General features: G+C 52.6%; 2 protein-coding genes across 2 annotated transcripts; one reads left to right on the forward strand and one right to left on the reverse strand.

The window, feature by feature from the left end:
• Window positions 1–1066: 1066 nt before the first annotated feature.
• NEU4 (neuraminidase 4) lies at window positions 1067–5011 on the forward strand (the record flags this gene model as incomplete). Its single annotated transcript, XM_082003892.1, is given in 6 exon segments — window positions 1067–1078; window positions 1080–1118; window positions 1120–1174; window positions 2907–3112; window positions 3306–3561; window positions 3960–5011. Coding segments are annotated over 6 exon segments (1620 nt in total).
• A 1324-nt stretch (window positions 5012–6335) lies between these two features.
• On the reverse strand, window positions 6336–8062 carry TM4SF19 (transmembrane 4 L six family member 19). The gene is made up of 4 exons (XM_082003777.1): window positions 7656–8062; window positions 7467–7544; window positions 6870–7054; window positions 6336–6572 (listed from the first exon to the last, which is right to left on the reverse strand). The coding sequence occupies exons 1-4, from the start codon at window positions 7830–7832 to the stop codon at window positions 6386–6388; spliced, it is 627 nt and encodes a 208-aa protein (XP_081859903.1). The 5' UTR covers window positions 7833–8062; the 3' UTR covers window positions 6336–6385.
• Between the last annotated feature and the right edge of the window lie 12056 nt (window positions 8063–20118).

The raw sequence follows: 20118 nt of genomic DNA on the forward strand, positions 1-20118 counted from the left end.
GGTGGGCTTTGTTCGGGGCCACTGAGCTGGTGGCGGGTCCCTTTTTGGGGACCTTGAGCCAAAGGCTCTGCGTTGGCTGGATCCTGCATAATGCCTCCTCCCTGCTCCCAGGTTGGGGGACAGCCTGCTGCTGCTGAGCGCTGGGCAGGCTTTCAGCTGGCTTAGATGTTCCTGCCTTATAATCATTAATCATGGGCTTAACCCTTTTGTTTGCGTTTGACTTTATTTAATAGCCGTCATTACATCCAGGCTGGCCACAGCTCACTGGAGCAAGTCCTGGTTTTCGGTATTTAGGGGAAAAAAGGGGAGGGGAAGGGAAATGAGAGAGACGGAAATGAGGAGGAGGGCATGATGGGGGGATGCAGTGCTCAAAGGAGTAGGAGAGACGTTGGGTCTACTGTCCGGCAGCGTCCGTGCTCAACAACATCTAACCACCATGAGATGCTGGGGCTGCTTTTCGGATGGGAGTCCCAAAGCCGGGCATGCTGGCTGGCAGCCTTTCTCCACTGGCACATGAACTGTCCCTCTCACATGTGTCATGAGGTGCAGGGGGTCTCTGCCCCACTTGGGATGGCTTGGCACTCCCCTGGGAGGGCCTGTTTTGTGGTTTCACCCCTCTCCCTCGGGCGAGGGTCCCCAGTCCCTGGGCATGGACGGTCGCTTGGGCTCAGCATCCCTGAAGCCCTCTATCAGCAGAGACTTTCTTGGGCCCCTGCTTGCTGTGTTGGCCAAGTTCTCCAACACTGCTTAGGAGAGGGGTGGAGGGAGGCATGGCCACTGCTCGTTTAGGGCATGACCGCATTATTGAAGGAGGTAATTAAACCTGCCTGGGACGTCTTTGCTGGTTAGCCAGCTCCCCACTGCCACCCTGGTGCAGGGAAGGTTCGTCAGAAGGACGGGCAGCGCCAAGCCCAACAGCTTTGGCGTCACCGCCGTTAATGGTTCCCATCACCAGACTCGAACGCGCCCGCCATCGCCGATGGTGCAATCTTTCAAAGCTCAGCCAGCGTCCGGTCCCGCTCGCGCCGGCCGAAGCGGCAGCGGGGACCCGAGCGGCGCAACTGGGATGGTGGATCCGGGGTCACTTGTCTTGCAGCTTCACCTCGGGGGTGAAGCTAAGCCGGGCGGCAGCTCGGCCCGGGAGGCAGGAGGGATGCTGTCGGAGGGGAGCGGGGTGAGAAGCAGAGCTGGGGTTTTCCTCGGCTATGTTTAAGCCCGGACGGGAGCCAGGGAAGCCAGCTGAGGCAAGGGTTAACCCCTGCGCTGCAACCCGTGCTCCTCCGCAGCCCACGTGATGTAAAACAGGAGCAACATGAGATTAAGAGCACTTTCACGGTTTTCTGCTCCAGCGACCCCAGCTAAAATTAACCAGGCTTAGGAGGAATTTGTAACTAGCCGGGGCAGAGGAGACGGCAGCCGCACGTGTTCAGCCCGGGCAACCCCCGGGGCCTTTCCCGGCCAGTTCTGCAGCCTGAGCCTGAGCTTTTGCCTCGGAGCTTCTGATCTGTGACTTGCCGTATGAATTTTGTCAAAACCCCTTCAGCTAAGCTGATGCTGGGGATGGAATATAAGCGTAAAAATAATGTCTGAACAGCTGAGCTCTGTGCGGGGCGGGGGGCTGTCCTGGGAAGGCTGGGACCCTCCAGCCCACAGGCTGGTGAGCTCACGGCTGGGTTGGACTTTGGTGACCGTGGGTTGCAGCACCTGGGCAGGGAGGTCTGGCCTCTCCCAGCCTGCGGGAAGAGGGAAACTGAGGCAGCAGATGCAAACACTCCCCCCAGCTCCCTTTGCCACCCATCCTGGGGGTCTGAACAAGGTGGCTCGGCAGCCGCGGGGCCCCCGGCTCTGCCCGGCGCTGCACGAGTGGCTGCCGCTGCTGACTCAGGGCTTTTTCTCGGCCACCGCCGCTGCGGGAGCCCCGTGACCCATCGCTGGGGGGACCCTGCAGAGGGGGGTGGCAGCGAAGCAGTCAGTCAGACGGGCTCTGCAGAAAGCCGGCGGCTGCGGGAGCCGGCGTTACCCTGCGGTGGGGCGAGGGACGGAGGGGACACCCCAGCTGAGCAGGACCCGCGGTGAGTGCCTTCGCTTTCTCCGCGGGGTGTTTGGTGAGCACAAACTTCTAATTGAGAAGGTGAAAGTCGCCCTCGGCCGCTCCGGCTGCGGCCCCGGAGTGGGATGCCCGTCTCCTCCTGCGGTGATAACCCGGGACACGCAGGGACAGGTAAGCTGGGGGCAGCAGAGCAGCGCCGCACGCCTGCTGTCCCCGAAGGAAAGGCGCTCGGGGAGCGCTCGCACCCCGCTGCCGCAGGGGCAGCCCGGCCGAGGACCCCGCAGTTCGTGTTGGGCACCCCGGCACTTCCCCGCAGGGGAGAGGGAAACGAGGCGCCGGCGGGGTCCGCTGCATTGGAGGCACCAGGAACGCAGGACAAACGTTCCCTGACCCCCGCGCGAGGAGCCTGGGCTGGTCCCGGGGTCTTGGCCGTGGGGAGACGGGCTCTTGACGATGGGAGCGGGGAACCGCAGGACTCACCCTGCCCTTTGCTGACTGGCCTTGAATTACCAGAAACCCCTTTTGAAGAGCATCTTGAGGATCAATTTCATTTTATTTAATTTTATTTCAGGGTAGGCCAGGTCAGCCTCTTCAGCGTTACCCAAAATCCCGTCCTGCCTTTGAGCGGCAGTGACTGGCCACTGCGGCAGCACACGTTCAGCCCCTCTCAACCCCAGCCCTGCCCGTGGCGACCTGCCCTCCAGCCAGTGTCCCCGGGGGGGGTTCCCAAACCCAAGCCCACCGAGTTAAACCCCAAACCCCTCCGAGGACAACCCAGCCCCCAGTCCGTACCCCCAGCCGGTGTGTCCCCCCCCTTCATCAACACACTGGCGTGGGGCTGCTCTTTCTGCCACAGACGCCATGGGCTCCCGGCACTTCCCCGCCCGGACCGTGCTCTTCGAGAAGGAGTCCAACGGCGTCACGTACCGCGTGCCCGCCCTGCTCTACCTGCCCTGCGTGGCCAAGCTGCTGGCTTTCGCGGAGGAGCGGCTGAGCGCTGATGATGCCCACGCCAACCTGCTGGTGTTGCGCCGCGGCACCGTCTACGGGAGCTACGTGGAGGTGGGACGGGGGATGCACTTGGGGCTGGGGGGACACGCTGGGCTGGGGGCACGGGGCAGATGGGTGGTTACCCTCCACCGCTTGTGCGTGGCACAGCTGAGCTCCCGGAGCCTCCCGCACAGGGAGGGAAGGCTGGGTCGGGTGAAGTGGGGTGGTCCTCACCACTCTCCATCCTCTCCTCCTCCCGGGGCAGTGGGAAGACATGCGCGTGCTGGAGACGGCGACGCTGCAGCACCACCGGTCGATGAACCCCTGCCCGCTCTATGATGAGTTCACCGGCACCCTCTTCCTATTCTTCATCACGGTGCTGGGCAGGACGCCCGAAGCCTACCAGATTGTCACCGGCCAAAACGTCACCCGCCTCTGCTGTGTCACCAGCGTTGACCAGGGCCTGAGCTGGAGCACGGCCAGGGACCTGACGCAGCAGGTCATTGGCGGGGCCATCAAAGGTAGCCCACTGGAGAGGGGCGAGGAGGGGAGAGGACAGCCAGCAAGAGGGCAGCCATGGGTTTTGTCCTCCTGGAACCACCCGTGGTGTGGCTGGAGGTGGCCTCAGGGTAGGAAGCCCACGAGCATCAAAGGGATGGGGTGGAAGAGGACCTCAAGCAGATGGGAGAGGGGATGGAGTATCTGTATGACTTGCATGGGGGGAGAAAAGGTGGAGAGGCCCCATAGCTACGGGTAGGACCATGTGTGAGGAAAAGCGGCAGCACTGGGCTCTGCTGCCCTCCCACCCACCACCTTGCTTGGCTAGGCTGGGGGGATGCTCTGGAGAGCCTTCTGCATCGGGCATGGCGGGGGCATCATGGAGGCCCCTCTTCACCCCCATCCCATCTCCGCTTCCCAGACTGGGCAACGTTTGCGCTGGGCCCCGGGCATGGGATCCAGCTGCGGTCCGGCCGGCTGCTGGTGCCCGCCTACAGCTACCACATCGACTGCAAGGAGTGCTTCGGGCAGCTCTGCAAGACCACCCCTCACTCCTTCGCCTTCTACAGTGATGACCATGGCCGGGGCTGGCGCTTCGGTGAGTTCATCCCCAACCTGCAGACGGGCGAGTGCCAGCTGGTCTCGGTGGACGAGGAGGATGGCTCCAATGTCCTCTACTGTAATGCCCGCAGCCCCTTGGGCTTCAGGGTCCAGGCGCTGAGCACGGACGATGGGGCTGTCTTCCACAGGGGGCAGCTGGTCCAGCGGCTGGTCGAACCCCCCCATGGCTGTCACGGCAGTGTTGTCGGCTTCCCCGCACCTTTCGTGTATGTCCCTGCCACCCCCCGGGACTCCGTGAGGTCCCTCCGGGGCTCAGCTCGCCGGCTGCTCCCCAGGATGCTCCCCAGGTTTCGGTACCTGCCCACCCGGCTGGCAGCTGGTGAGCAGCTGCCTGCCATGGCCACCAGTGGCCACCATGAGCCAGCTGAGCCTGAGGAGGGCTGTCCTACCCCAGGGCATCATGGCCATGCCCGTGGCATCACCTCAGTCCGAGGGGACCCAGTGGTGACCCCCAGCCCCACTGGCTTCTTCCAAGCGCCAACATGGGTCCTCTACTCCCACCCCACCAGCTCCATGTCACGAGTCAACATGGGGGTTCACCTCAGCACCTTCCCCAGGGACGTGGAGAGCTGGACCGAGCCATGGGTCATCTATGAGGGTCCAAGCGCTTACTCGGACCTGGCTTACATGGAGCTGCCCTACAACGAGGCCTCCATCTCTGGTGGCCCGGACATTGCTTTTGCCTGCCTCTACGAGAACGGGACACGGTCGCCCTACGAGCAGATCTCCTTCAGCATGTTCACACTGCACGATGTGCTGCAGAACATCCCCCTGAGAGCCACCGCTCCCCGGCGGGATGGCGGCCCCCCACGCCGCAGGAAGCAGGGGCGAAGGAGCTGCCTCATCTCCTAGTTGCCCCCCCAGGTCAGCTTCCCCCAGCGCCGGACCCCAGGGCACCAACCCAGAGCCCCGCGTGCCGGGATGCTCACAGACCGGCGTCCTGCCACCAGCCAGCATGGCCACATCACACAGAAGGCATGTGCTACCGTCCCAAAAGCGGGTTTTTATCTCATTTTTATTGCTATTTGTTAGTTGTGCAGTTAGCTGGGCAGGGAGGCTCGTGCCACCAGCCCGGCCCCCGGCTCCTTTCCAAGTGCAGGAGCTGCTCCGTGAAATCCATAATGGGGGCAACAGCAGCGACGCAGGGGAGAAGGCAGCCGGGGCACCCCGTGCCACCCACGTCCGCCGGGTGCCAGGTCGTGCTGGCATGGTGCTCCAGCCGTGCCCTGCCTGGTACTACCACCCTGCTCCAGGGTGTTCTGGTTTTTATTGCTCCTTTTTAATGCTCCTGTTTGAGCAAATTCTTCCTTTTTTCAACAGTTACTGCTTCATCTGGCCAATTGCTTTTTTTTGTTTGTGTAAGCTACCATGGACCTTGTACTTTCCTCTGAAACTTATCAGTTCTGGGGCAAACACCCTCCCCGCACAGGCAGGTCTCTCTACCTGCACTCAGTCCCTTTATCCCCACGGGGGGACGTGGGACATGCCGAAGCCGGTGACAGCCCCTGCGAGTGCAGCAGTGGGTGGTGCGACGGGGTCCTGGGCGGGTGGGGATGACCGGCCGCTCCCAACGTTTGCTGCCTGCACGTGTATGGGTGAACATTGGGGGACTACTCTTGTTTCCAGCACTACCTCCTTCAGCATGACTCCATCCGAGTCCCCCAGCCCCAGCCAGAGCCTGGCTCGGCTCCTCCCGGCTCCTTCGTCCCTCCTGCCCTGCGTGGGAGACAAACACCAACACAAGCTGTCCTAATTACAGATCGATTAACGGAAACCGGCGTTCCAGCTCTTATCTCCACAAATACCACTGTGTCACATTTTGCACTCGGGTGGGTGGAGGCTGAGAAGGAGCGGCCGGGGAAGCCTTTGGGCTCGCGCTGGGATGCCAGGAGCCAGGTCCCCACCTCCATCACTCACCGGGCTGGTTTCCAACCCCAAAGGGCTGCCAGCCCCGAGGGCATCTGCTCCAGGCCGGAGGAAGGGGTATCGCCCAGGCGGAGGGCTCGGCGCAGAGGCAGCCCGTCGCACGCTGACCCCACACACATCCCTTCGATGTTTTGTGCAGGCTGGGGTGTCTGTCCCCCGTGGAGGAGCGTGTCTGTCTTGCACCGGGCTGGTATCACAGCTTGAGCTGTAGCCCCGCCAACGGCATTTGCCGCTGGCCCAGGGACACCCAGGGACAACGTCTCCTGCGAGCACCAACCCTCCTGGCACCGCCGCGGGTCCCTACTTCCCCTCGCAGAAGCCGCAGAGGCACCCGAGGCAGCCGTTGAGGATCTGGAGGGAGGCCAGCACCATCTCGGCGGCGCTGACGAGCAGCAGGAGGGAGAAGAGGACGACGTTCCAGGCCACAACGCCTGCCGGCTCCAGGCAGACGCTCCAGCTGCGCCGGTCGTGCAGGTAGTTCTCTGCCCTGCACCACGGGGAGAGGAGGAGATGCAAGATGCTGCCCTGTGGCGCGTCAGGAATCGCATCGCTTTCTGCCACGGAGGTGTGCCCCAGGAGCCCCGTCCTTCATCCCGAGGACGAGGGGGGTCAGCAGGCTGATGGGGCTGGGAAGCACCATATAGAAAGCCACAGGAGGTGAGGACCTCTTGAGCTACCGGGGTCTTGCATCACCACCAGCAAGCCCACCCACCATAAATAACACTGACTTAATTAGCAATAAGCTGACGAGGCGGCATCAGCAACTCAAGCCCCGCTGCCTCACCTGGCATCAGGCTCCCAGCCGCCGGCATCCAGGAAGGGGTAACCCCAGAGGGGGCCGTGCCCGCGGCCGTGCTCGGAGGAGTTGTAGAAGCAGAGGGGCCCGTTGGTCAAACCCACCCCGGAGAGGACGAAGCAGGCGGCAGCACCCAGGAGCGCCAGCTTGGAGAGCACGGCGGAGATGAAAGCCTGTGGGCAGCACCCAGGGCAGGACCGAAAGTCAGGTGGGCTCCAAAGCACGGCTGTGCGTTATCGGCAGAGTTCAGTAAGGGGGCAAAACTCCCCTCCCCTTCACCCCAAAGAGGCTCCAGTCCTGGGGAGCCGAGGCAGAGGATGGAGCCGTCGCTGGGTTGTTTCGAGCTGGGCAGAAGTGGGCAGGGAGCGGGGACAGGCAGGGAGCTGCCACGCGGAGCCTGGTGGGGCAGAGCCCATGCCAGCGCGCACAGAAAGCCCCGTCCTCCGGGGAGGTGACACCACGCAGCATCCCAGCACCCTGGCACAACCAGGGCCACCCCCCACACCCCACCCTGGGGCCACCCGCCACGTCCCACCACGCGCCGCTTGGGACTGCTTTGGCACAGGAGCCCCGGCGCTGCCTTACGTTGCGACGGGTGCCACAGTCGGAGCAGCCGGCACATCGCCACCCCACCGCCGTGATGTGGGTCGCTGTCAGCAGCACCTGTGGGAAGGAAGAAGCGGATGGGGGATGACGGGGAGCCACCTGCTCCATCCCTTCCCCCCTGCTCCACAAGCACGTGAGGAAGGTCGCGGCGCAAGCCGCAGTACTCACGGTGATGCCGCCTCCCCAGACGCCCGGCATGGCCATGGCGTGCTTGCTGATGTGCCCCTCCGCCAGGTACCTCGATGCCCCGCCGGGGAAGAGCAGGAGGATGTTGGCTGCCACGGAGAGCGTGCCCAGCGCCAGCAGGCAGGGACCCACGATGCGGCTGCACTTCCCCACGCACATGGCCACCCTGCACAGGGATGGGGAGGAAGAGGAGGAGAGGAAAGGGCTGCCTTCGGCCCTGCGAGGCCCCACCCCGAGCCCATCTCACAGCCGTGGGTGGATGGGGGTTTGCTGGTTCGTGCTTTTGGGTCCCAGCCTACCCTGCCGGCACTGCCCTCAAGAGCAATTTCTAATGGAAATCTGATTTTCCCCACACCATCTAATTAATTAAATATTAAAAATAAGTTCAATGTTAATACCCATCTTCTGCCACCAAACGGTTTTCTTGAGGTCGAGTTCTCATAGAAGGAGTAGCCCAACTTCAGACCTGCTAATATTTCTTTGCCAAATGGGCAAGGGAGTTTAAGGCAACGGCAGGTCCCATGCTGAGCCTTGAAACCTGCGCGACCCACAGGGTCGGCTCCTCCAAAACACAACTGCGGGAAGGAGACCAACCACCGTGGCTTGGTTTGACTTCAAGTGCTTGCAACAAGCAGCAAGGAGCCGGGAAAGGGGCGAAATCCTCGGGCAAGGACTTGTGAAAGCACACCACTCTCCAGTCAAATCCAACAGCAATTCCATCGCGCACTAGTCCTACCACAGGTCTGAATATGCTGAAACCAATTAAAGTTAATTAAGAAAAAGTTATCACCTATCCTTGGGCAAGCCATTCAGTTCTGCTGGTATTTTACTAAGTTATCAGTTCACCTAGAAAGTGCCTGCCCACCTCCAGCTGATACCTTGTCAAAAATTAGCTCTCCCTCTTCCCTATCTAAAAGACAGGGGATGTCTACCGGTCACTCTGGGACAGTTGAAAACAACCCTGTCTGCTGCTGTCCTGGCTTCCCAGGTTCCTTCTGCCCTGCGTTCATTTTTGCTTCAGGGTGTTTTTATGCATTTTCCCCTTTCCCGGTGGCTTGCAATCCGTTTTGCGCAAGCCCCCCGATTCGAGCTGCTTCTCACACCGGCCAATTTATTTCGGGCTCGGCTTTGGCTTTGCAGAAGCGGAAGAGAACAGGCACTGCGTGGTTGTTTCCGTGGGAAGAGCTGCCTCAGCCCACCTCGTGCATGGCATCAGTGACGGGGAGGAGCGGCTCAGGCTGCACGTCCAGCCCCTCCATGGCCAGAGAGGCCGGGGGGCATGAGCCTAAGGGGGCTTTGCATCACTGCAACCTGCTAGAGATCGGCCACGCCAGCCCCGGCAGGCTGCGGGGGTCCCATGAGGGCTGAGCACAGAGGATCGGGGCTGCAAAACCCTGCTGCATGGAGAGGATGTGAGCCAAGAAGCCCAAGGTGGATCACCAGCTCCACCCATCCTGGCGCTTCACCACCCCTCTTTCTATCCTCTCTGCCTTGGTTATAGGGAATTTGGTGCCTCTCAGCCTCACTGCGGTCCCACTCGCAGTCCAGGGACTGTGCATGGCTGTTCCCCCTCAAACTCACGAGCATCCAGTGCCGGGTCCCACCTCCCCACTTTAGAGGACTTTCCAGAATAGCTCTTGCTCCTCCGGAGCTCACAGCGTCGGCTGCTCTCACCAGACATTTGTGGTCTTCTGCAGGTCTCCCTTTAACCTCCCCAAGGTCCCTCCCTCCCCTCACCGCTGCCCTCTCCCTAGGGAAGGTGGGAGGTCTCCTTCCCCCAGGAAGCTCTCCACAGCTTGCTGTCCCCTCAACGGTCCCCTTCAGCAAGATCAGCTGCTTTCTTCTGCCTCATCCAAGAGAGACACAAACGCTGCTGTAAGGGGAAATAAAGCAGAAGCGCAACTGAACCAGCCTTTGTTAGGACGCTCAAAAGAAAGACTCCCTTCCTGCCAGCACGTCTCCATGGCCAAAAGCAAAAGGATTCAGCAGAGCCCAGAGAACCTGTCCTCCTGCCTTCCCAGCTTACCTGGGAGCAATGCCACGTGGAGCCAGCAGCGTCTACCCCTCGGATGAGCCCTGTCCTGGAGGCATCACCCATGGGTGACTACTTATGATGTCCCAGCCTGTGCTCCACGTCTTCCTTCTCCACCCCAAGGTCCACCCACCGCATCAGTCACGATCCTTCCCTCTCCCACACAACCAGTGGCTCGAAAGGAAGAATGACTGTCCTGTCTGAATGAGCCAGCCTCTGCCGGCGCTGCAGCTAGTCCATCTGTTCGATTATGCCCCCTTTTTCTGGCAGAAGCCACGAGTCCACCAAAACATGCACAACTCCAGATTTTAAGACTTCTACCACATCTGCCCTAAATGCCTTGACCACTGTTGGAGTAGCAAATACTGTTCCTCCTGGAACAACCTGCAATGACTGTGCTGGGGGGGTTGGACTAGATGACCTTTAAAGGTCCCTTCCAACCCAAGCTGTTCTATGATAGCCACAGGAGGGAGAACACTCATATTTTAATAAAAGCTTCTAAGTAAATATTCTTGTGTTTCAGCTGGTTCCTATCTCCTGCCCTTCGCCTCCTTGTCAATGGCCCAGCTTTTCCTCCAGGTGTTGAGCATATCCCATTATGTATTTGTCTCACACCTTGGTGATAACATTGAGAGAGAAAGGTTATTTCTGGATATCTTAATTATTGCAAGCCATCAGACATCAGCATTTCAAGGTCCTATCTAGGGTGCCCATGACTGGCAATTAGCGTGCAATGGGGAGGTTCCTCTTCTGTCCCCACAGAGAAGGTTTGACGGTAGCAGCTCCAAGATGGGAACAGGACTGGGAGAACAGAACCTCTGTGTCTGAGAACAGGAGACAGGGAAGCCATAGTACAAAAAATGGCAAAACTGGGGCAGTTTTTCTGGCAGAGGAGTTGCTGGCAGCACAAGCAAAGAGAATTGCTCATGGGCTGTGCAGGCAAAAGGAAGAGTCTTCTCAAAGAAGAGTTTGGAGAAGGTTCATACTCCTCATGCGTTCATCATGAGGACCTGAGGCACATCAGCTGCCTGGGACATGGACTTCCCTGTCTGCAAACAGCCACAGGAGATGAAGCTTTAAGTGGAGCTATCCTATAGCCCTGATACAGTCTTGCTCCGATACAGTAGATAAAAAAGCAACTGGAGCGCTACTTTTGGGTTTATAACCCAAATTGCTCTACCTAGGGTAACACACACAGGTAGCATTTGCCAACACATTTCAAAGTGGCTTTTGCTGCTTTCAAATCAATGAGTCCAGGACTGTCAAGAATATAAAACCTGCTCTAAGTACAGCGTGCCACTGTCTGTCAGAATAAATAGAAAATGGAGTTGGAGCCCTTGAGTGCCACATGGAAAAGATGAACGGGTGAGGCTGGGTTACCTCAGCCAATTCCATTTTTCTAGGAAAAATAAGCTGAGAGAAGCAGATTATCTGAATAACGATAGTTCCTCTGAAAGGAAAATCAGTTTGCACCAGCATGCAAATCCCTGTTTTATTCTTAAATAACATGAATCGGTCTCTAAAATCCCAACTTTTCCTTCCTCTCTTTTTTTACTTAGAGATAAAGCATTTTTCACTCTACTGAAAGAAAGTGTGTTGCAACCTCATCTTGTGCCCTTTTCTACGTCATGGCAATCTGAGCTTCCCACGTTGTCACACACATGATCCGGTCAATCATCTCGCACAGAAAACCCCAGCATGAAGCACCAGGGTGAATCTTTTCCCCAGGATCACTGATCTTCCCCTTAGACCCACTCCACCTCAAGTCCATAATAGTAATAATAAAAGGCTAATTTTAGCCCTGCAGGGAAGAGCACAGCTTTCCAAGCACTGTGAGCAGCTGCATGCCTCCCCTTCTCGCACGAGAACTTACTTACAAAAGTGTCAGCATGGCAATTACAGGCGAGTAACTTGCTGCCAAGTCACCTGGCCACGGCGCTGCCACGCACGGTTTCAGGCAAAGCGATTCTCGCTCAGCAAGGTCCTCCTGCTAACTCCTTCCCTGACACTGGATCACAGCTGAAGAGATGCTGTCTGCTTTCATCCTGGTTGTTTTGTGTCGCTTTATCCCGTCACACTTAGAGGTCTCTGCCTCCCTGGTCCACGGTTTGCAGGTCAGGTTCAGCAATGGCTCTTTCTGAATTTTAAGGTCTGTGAGCTTTTTATTATAACCACTGCATCCACTCTCTTAACCATGCTCCCCTGCTCTTTGCTTCCCCAAGCCCCTCTGGGGCTATGGAAATTGCAGGGCAGGTTGGGTTTCAAGAGTGGTTTGGCTTCAAGGAGAATCAAAGAGGCTGAGCTGAGTCTGAATTGGTGAGATGGAATCATTCTGTGCCAAACCAAAGTCCACCTCGGTCCCATCAAGAGGATGCTCAGCACAATTCAGGTCTCTTCCACTCCTCCCGGTAGCATCCGCAAATCTCTTTCTTCCACTAGCTAAGATGTCTCTGAACTCAGGTGTGGGCACACTCGCTGCCAGCGGTGATCCCCTTAGACCAGCCCTGGGTGGAGTTTGGGGCTAGAACAGACTAAAGAAATACCAACATGATGTGCTAGACAACATGGCATTTGGTTTAGCTTCCTTATGAATTTCAACTGATTTACTACTGCAGATGAGATAAACCAACCCAGTTAAAAGTTGGAAGGAGTCTGCAGAAAGGAAAAATAAATAGATTAAAAACAAGGGGTATCTTGAATCTATCCTGTAGTTCCTTGACCTGCAGACTGTGATGAGAATACTGCCGACTCAGTTGGAACAGGAAATACTTTCCCAAGCTGCATGAAGAGATCAGGCTGTTTTCCAGCCTTGAGAGGTGCACAAGCAGGTCTTCATCACAGAAAAAGGAATTGTCCATTTCTCTTAACAGTGAGAAGGAGAGGTGCACACACTGAAAAACAAAAGAGAAAGTCACTTCCGAGATACCCCGGGAAAGGCAGGAGCAACACCCTTCTCCTGGGCTCCTCCGAGGGTCAGTGCCTCCCAGAAGGGTGTTAACCACAGAACATGGACAGCCTATCAGGAAAGTTTTGGGTTTGGATAAGCCAAGTACATTTGCCTCAGTGCCTCCCAGAAGGGTGTTAACCACAGAACATGGACAGCCTATCAGGAAAGTTTTGGGTTTGGATAAGCCAAGTACATTTGCCCTCCTCTCTAAGGCATGCTGGAAATGAGTCATGATGAACACTGGTCAAAGGTTTTTAGCATGACTGTTCGCACAGTCAATCACCCTATTCCATAACTTTTTGGAGAGTTCAAACAGGGCAAGACTGGGGCAACAGTGGCTGAAGTTACTCCTTCAGAGACCTACCTACAGTCAGGAACACGAGGATGACCCGAGATCTGTTTCTTAAGCTTTTGTTTCCCCACTGTACCTGCTAGGTACTTGTCCAGAAGGGACTCTGCTCATCAGGATTTCATGAGGCCATTACAGGAACATCCCAAGGACTCTAAAAGACAATTGCAGAAGTTAGAGGCTCTGTCTGGACAAACACCTGCACCAGGAAGACATTGACAGCTCAGAATAGAAAGACACATTTTCTCTGTTCTTCCATTGGAAAGGACAGAAAATCCTACCCCTCTCTTTTTATTCATTTACGTAAGGGTATTTTTCCTGTCAACGTACCAGAAGTTAGTCTCACTTCAAGATTTTGTCACCTGTAGAATGGACTGAAGATTTCTTGGGCTAAGCAAGCAGCCCGCTGCAGTCAACAATTCCTTACCAGCAGGAACTGGATGCTTTCTAGTGAAGCCAGTTACTTTGTTGTATTTATTATCAGACACCATTTGTAAACGGGCTTCAAATTCAGGCAAGCCCTGTCCTTGCTGACTGGGCAGACCTGGAGCTAGTATCTAAAATGACGAACATAGGCATTTTTTCAGCTGAGCTGCAACTTCTGCTACTTTGTAAAGAGACTCACGGTCAACGAAAGCTGCTACAGCCAGGACAGGAAAATAGTAAACTTCCCAGAGGTTCAGCAGAAGCTATGGCACCTGGACCTATTCTGCCCCATCAAGATTCACAGACCAGGAGGCAAAGGAAAAAGAAAAGCACCCAATCTGACAATTTTACTAAGTCGTCAGATACACACATATAGGGAACTCAGCTTGATTTTCTTTCCTTCTACCACAATAACCTCAAGGAAAAACTCAGAAATGCAGGGGCAGACTTTCATTAAAACTAAACCAACAAAAAACCCAAACCCAAAACCCAAGAGATGAAGAAAGCTACTGAAAACAGTTTGTTTTATTTCCCGGATCAAATATTACAATAGGACATTTACATATATTTATAAAAAAATGCAGCAGTTGTGTGTATAGATCAGAGGTTTCCTTGAGTTTGGTCCCTCCCAGCACAGTGAACTGAAGTCTTCCGAATTAATCTTCTCCCTCCTCCAACATGAAGTTGCAATCACTGAAGAAAAAAGGTGACGACCGTGAAAACAGACAGGGCAAAGTCGTAATTTTGAACCTGTAAGTTCACCAATTAGAGGAAACAGGCTCATTTTTAAAAATCATCTATCCTATGGTCTGGTGTCACTGATGAGGCACCATGTCTCCGAGTTGAGTTTTACCGAGATGTTCTTCATACAAATCTGTTCTATAAAACAGCACTTTGTCCCCCTGCTCCATGTACTTTTACTATCTACCCTTCTATACCTCGAAGTCTCAGCACCATTTAACAAGCAGTTACAAAATGACTGCGGATACTCGCAGTAATTAAAAACAGTGACCAAATCCCAAACTTCTGCAATCACTCATAATATTCCAATTTAAACCAACAGAAGATAACACTGAGGCAAGTTGAGGCACTGATGTTAAGCGCCGCATTCTCCAATTAAAAATACGTGTGTGTGTGTGTATACGTATATACATATGGCTATATTTATGGGGAGTGGACAGACACTAAGCATCTCGTGGGCAAGAGGAGATTGGAGTAACAACATCACAGAAAGGGTATCCATTAACCTTGCCGGTTCAGGAGCAGATAGCAGAGTATAACCAAACTGCGGTAAGGTCGCAGGCTCAGCCAGAGAAAACCTTGACAAGACAGTCTGCAGAAAGTCAACCAACAGACCTCAACAGCCTGTCATCAAACGTGTTCAGATCAGCTCCAGACACGCGACTGCGGGTATTTCCAGCAACGCAGATGGACAAAATAGCGTTCAAAACACAAGTTTTTGTTCAGAACAGTAGCCATTCCATTTATGGAAAATAATTTCTGTTAAAATAAATAAAGAGAAAGGGTAGGGGAGAGGCTGCATTGAAATGTACTTAAACAGCTACACAAGGCACACCCAGTCTTTATGGGACTTAGACTTTGCACTTCACCCATCTAACGCACATCTCTGCCAGCCCTCCTCCTCTTGGAATACAGGACTGCCTGTTTTTTACTAACAACTAAGAAGAGATTAAACAAGAAGAAAGCAGTGACATTTACTAAAAACTAAGGGATAAAACTTAAGTGATAGTTTCCCGAAATGACATGTGTCTTCCCATTCCCACAAACATGCCTGCACAGCTCTCCACGTTAACTGTTTCTACATGGTTTAGAAAGACAACCACAAACATCACATTTTCTCCCTCTCTGTAGCACTTGGTACCTCACAAAACCTAGCCCAAGTGATGCCTTGCCCCCAAAAGAAAATTGCTGTTAATTTAGCCCTTGTTGCTCTGGAGTCCCTGTGAACAAGCTCAGTGCTCTGGCAAGAAGAGAAATGTGAGAAAGCAGGCCCTTCAACAATGAGGTTTATTTATTAAAACAGGTACTAAAACCAGCTGCCAGTTTCTGCAAGGGTACAAACCATAGCACCAATAAAAGTGGAAGCTGGTATCAGCTGGTGCAGATGAGTATATAAATTTGACAGTCTTTAAAAAATGCGGTTGTGAAAGCAGTGGACCACGTGAAACGCAAGCTGTTCGCAGCAGCTAACAACGGACATGCTTTACAGACGAGAAGTGTTATTCACCTGTAATAGCAAGGCAGCAGATCTAGTGAGCTCTGGAAAGTACGCTAACGTAAAACTGCTGTTTACTTAGGAACAATGGTACCTTTGGATGCCTTTTTATAAGCAATCATATTTTATAAGACTATTATGCACATACATGGACATTCCTTTAATATTCGTGTTGTCAATTTATTCGATTTAGCAGGAAGGGCAACATACTTCAGTCCATGAACGTCAGAAATGTAAAAATCAGAGACCTTAATTCAAAGCCTAACAAAAATAATGCAAGTATGCCGGAAGTGTTTGTCACGGCCTTTATGTGCCCTTTTTGTGTCAGCAGGGAATGCTGTAAGGTTGAAGCTGGTCAATCACCTTGACTTAGCGCATGTATCATCAGGAAGACCTGAAATCCTTCTCTAGTGATCCTTCGGAAGCCAAGTGGGAAGCCAACAGTAAATGTGTCAACAACACCTGGCAGGGAAAGCTAGCACTCATTTTGCCTTCTGTTTCTGAATATTGGTTGTGACTATCAGCTGCAGTTTGACATTAAATATCAAAACAAAGCACTGTTAGATGAAGAGCACATGCAAAGGAAACTTCTCCACAAGCAGCTAGAAGCTACAGCTTGAAACATGTCAGGTCTCTTCAGTTCCCTACCCAGCAAGACTTCCACTGTCCACATGCACTTCTGCTCCTCCAAACTCATGGGGGTCCTTGCAACACAACACACAAATTATTGCCAAGCAACACCCACAGGAAGCCACAAACCACAGCCTCTGAAGGACTTTTTTCTTGTCCTTCATATTACAACATCTTGTTTTGCAATCAAAGATTTAAGGCATTTTTTTCAACCTTGCCAAAAGCAATCTGAACTTCAGATTTAACAACTGGAAGCAACTGTGATAAAGGCTCTTTATAAATAGAGCCCAACTAGTTTACACCTTCACAGCTACAAGCTGTCACAGGCAGAACTTGGTTAGTGTTTTCAGCCACATTCCTCCAGACTCCAAAGAACTTCAACATGAATGAAGATCTGAAGAAGTTGTATCCTGGTTGGTGCTGTTTCTTAACAGCTTTCAGCCACGACAGCACCGCTGACTTGACATGTGTGCTGCAGCACTAGTTTTATTTGGGTTGGGAAGAAGGGAGAAAGAGGGGAAAGGAATAAAGGGAGAGAAGAACCACATGCAGTGAGGCATATTTCTTAGAAATTTGTCTGCCTCCTGCTCACAAACCAAAGCAAAAGAAAACTGAAAGAAAAAACACACTGTGCCAGAGAAACAAAACAAAAAAAAAAGGGCTTCTAATTTCTTGGAACAGAACAAACTACCAGAAACTGAGAGATGGAAAAAAAATCCCATTTACAATGTAAATCTTCTATTTCACATTCTTCTTTCCCTATTAGGTTGTAAAAAGATTAATATTTTTTCTAAATAAGACCTGAAGAAAGAAAAAATGAAGTGAGAGCACAAGAAGTCCGGGTCCCATTACACCAGCAGGCAAACCCCTTTACCATGCTTGAGAGGCATGTTTCTTGATGGTTTAAAAATAAATGTGCCACAGCCAAGCGCGACGTTTGCTTCCTTGCAAGAGAGGTTACTGAGAATGACAAAAGCAACGAGAAGCTAACCTAGGGCTCCCAGTGTTGTTTTTGATGGCAAGATGACGAGTTTAAGGTTACTCCTTTCCTTACAGCTGATCAGAGGAGTTGTCAGGTGCCCACTGCCCTGCGGCTCACACACTTAACTCTGAAAGAGGGGGTAAGAAAGGAAGGTTCACGCTACTGGACCATACAGTGCACAATCTCTCCAGCAGCAGAACTGATGGAAGAAGTTCATGCTCTTGCCTGCAATGCAGTTTCCCCTCCTTCCTACCACTGATACAGCTGTTAGTTATTTTATATCAGATTGTTTCAACATACCACAGCCTAGCCCCACGCACATCAGGACGAGCGGGAAGGGGCAGGAGGGGAGAAGAGAAGCTACCCACAAAACAGACCTAGGACCGAAAAGGCAGAGTCAATTTTGTATGGTTAACTTAACTGCTAGAAAAGTGGATGTGGAACAATGTTCCCAGAGCTGAGATAAACCTAAGCCTGTCCAAAATGAGTTGGCCCTCCACCAGCACACACAGCCAACCAGCAACAACTCAAAAGAGGAATCAGTGGGACCACAAAGGTGGGATCCTGGACTTACACTGGCAGGAACAGGCAGGAGAGCAGAGAAGGTCAACATGCTCCCATCCCAGCCTGCCTGAGGGACACTAAAGGACTATCTAGACACGTCTTGGGTACTGCGTCCTGCTGGCAGTCTGCCTTAATTTTCTTGTGGCTAACCACAGAAAAAGAGGTAATGAGTTTCAAGGCAACAAACGTGAGAGCACGTAATTCTAACTAGACAGCTGAAGCTACTTAGGGAAGCATTAGACCTACACAGAAAGGGTTTCCTTCTGTCCTGCTCTCCCGTATGTCCAAGTTATGAATTTGGGTATCCTACAAACACAAAGGATCCTTCAGTCTAGACGTGCCACTGCTGCTTCAGAGGCCAAACACCAACATCTCACCTGCCTCTGCCAGCCTTGCAATTCACTTTCTAATGCTAGGAAGCAGCCTCCACGACAGGTTCTCTTTACAAACCAAAGATGACATCTGATGTCACATCAACCGTTGATCAGGAAGCTGCAATCAGATTTTGCTTTTCTGATACTGCATCTTGCAGTAGAATGCAAAATAGTTTGTGTGGAGGGAAATCAATTTATACAATTGTATGATTACATGCAAAATCACAACTATGAGCAAAGACAGTTGTGACCTAATATTATCATGGGGAATGCAAGACATTTTCTGTGATTTCCTACATTTAAATATTGTAAAGTCTGCAGACTAGCATGAAGTTAAGGGCCAAAATATCTTGAAGGGTTTCAGTCTATTGTAAATTTGTGACCACTAAAGTGTTTTCTTTAACAAGTATAATCATCTGACAGTTGCAGAAAAAGTTAGCCGTTATGGTACGTCTCACATGCCTTTTTTTTTTCACTGATAATGAGCACGCTAAACTGAGTTCTTAGTTGTAAATATGCAAATTCAACATCCACCTCGAGGATGCCTGTGTTAGTTAACTTTTATCTCACTGTAATACCTATTGTAACACCAACTGACCAACAGCTCAATGTCTAGAAGACATTAGAAGAACAGGGCACTCTGCACAGTGTACGTACAGGATGTGCCCGCGTGACTTCTGGTACAAGCTTCCAGAGCTGAAAAGAAAGCTTAAATAAAGGAATAGCTTTCCATACAGCCTTCCAGATTTGGAGATAAGTGACAGTGGATGAACATGAAAAAAGAATAAAAAGCAGTCTACAGCATTCAAGCCACCAGGCTGTGAAGTCTTTTATAAAGCATTAATTCATTCCAGAGTTTGACAAGGCTGTGTATGTTTTTCATCAATGAAAGAAAACCTGCCTAGGACTTGCTTTCCAGCTCAGTTGCAGTCAATGCTCTAAAGCCCCTGCAAAGATAGTCACTCATGAGGAAAACAAAACACCACATAAAGGAAAAAAAGCCAACTAACTGTCAAGTTTTTACAAAATGTGTTTTCCAGAGAGTCCAAGATCTTTACAGTATCCTGCCACCTTCTATCACCATTTGCAAAATCCTGAGAGCAAGTAAAAAGGAGACACTTAGGGGATGTACAAATGGAAACCCCACCTACTCCTACCAAGGAGTCAATTCTGCTCCGACAGCGGACATACAGCTCTCCCTTTGGGACAAGCAGTCAATCCCACACTGAGTATAGTGGGGTTGTTCTGCTTTTTTTGATTGGTTGTTTTTTTACTACATCCACTGGCAGCACTTTAAGCAGGAGGAAAAAATGCATGCAATCTAGAAGCCTTTAAATTGCACGGGGGCAGAGTATCTCACCACAGTTCAACTCAACTCCTTCCCAAAAAACAAGTTTTTGCAGAGCACTAGGTAAGTGAACCCTTGAGAAGGCTGTAAGGTTAATGGAGACCTTTCGTGCAGTGAATGAAAACAAGGACTGTACTGAAAATTACACTCTCTCCTTACAGAGAGATGACTCAGTGCCTTATCACACACTATTTTCAAAAATAAATTAAACAAAATAGATTTAAGAATAGCAGCGAGAAGTGTATGTGTATTATGGCCACACCAAGCCCCGGCATACTGGATACAGAGATCACTGTTTTACTTTATTCCACGAAAACAAAGGAAAGATGTTCTTCCCAATGCTCTCCACAGGGCCCAAGCTGAGGAAGAAAATAAAACTCTGAACACTCTCATTTGGTCACTAGAGCAGGAGAAGGGAAGAAGAGAGAGAAGGGCCAGCCAGCTGCCTGCCTGATTTCAGCACTGCAATCCTATGACCTTCAACTGCATATTTAATGAGTTGGTGTCCCAGGCAAAGAGGAGAGGGGAGGAAGGCTGGGAGAACTTAGGCCACAGTG

The sequence above is a fragment of the Phaethon aethereus genome (assembly GCF_964289735.1).
Source record: "Phaethon aethereus genome assembly, chromosome: 9".
In the NCBI taxonomy this organism is placed as follows: Eukaryota; Metazoa; Chordata; class Aves; order Phaethontiformes; family Phaethontidae; genus Phaethon; species Phaethon aethereus.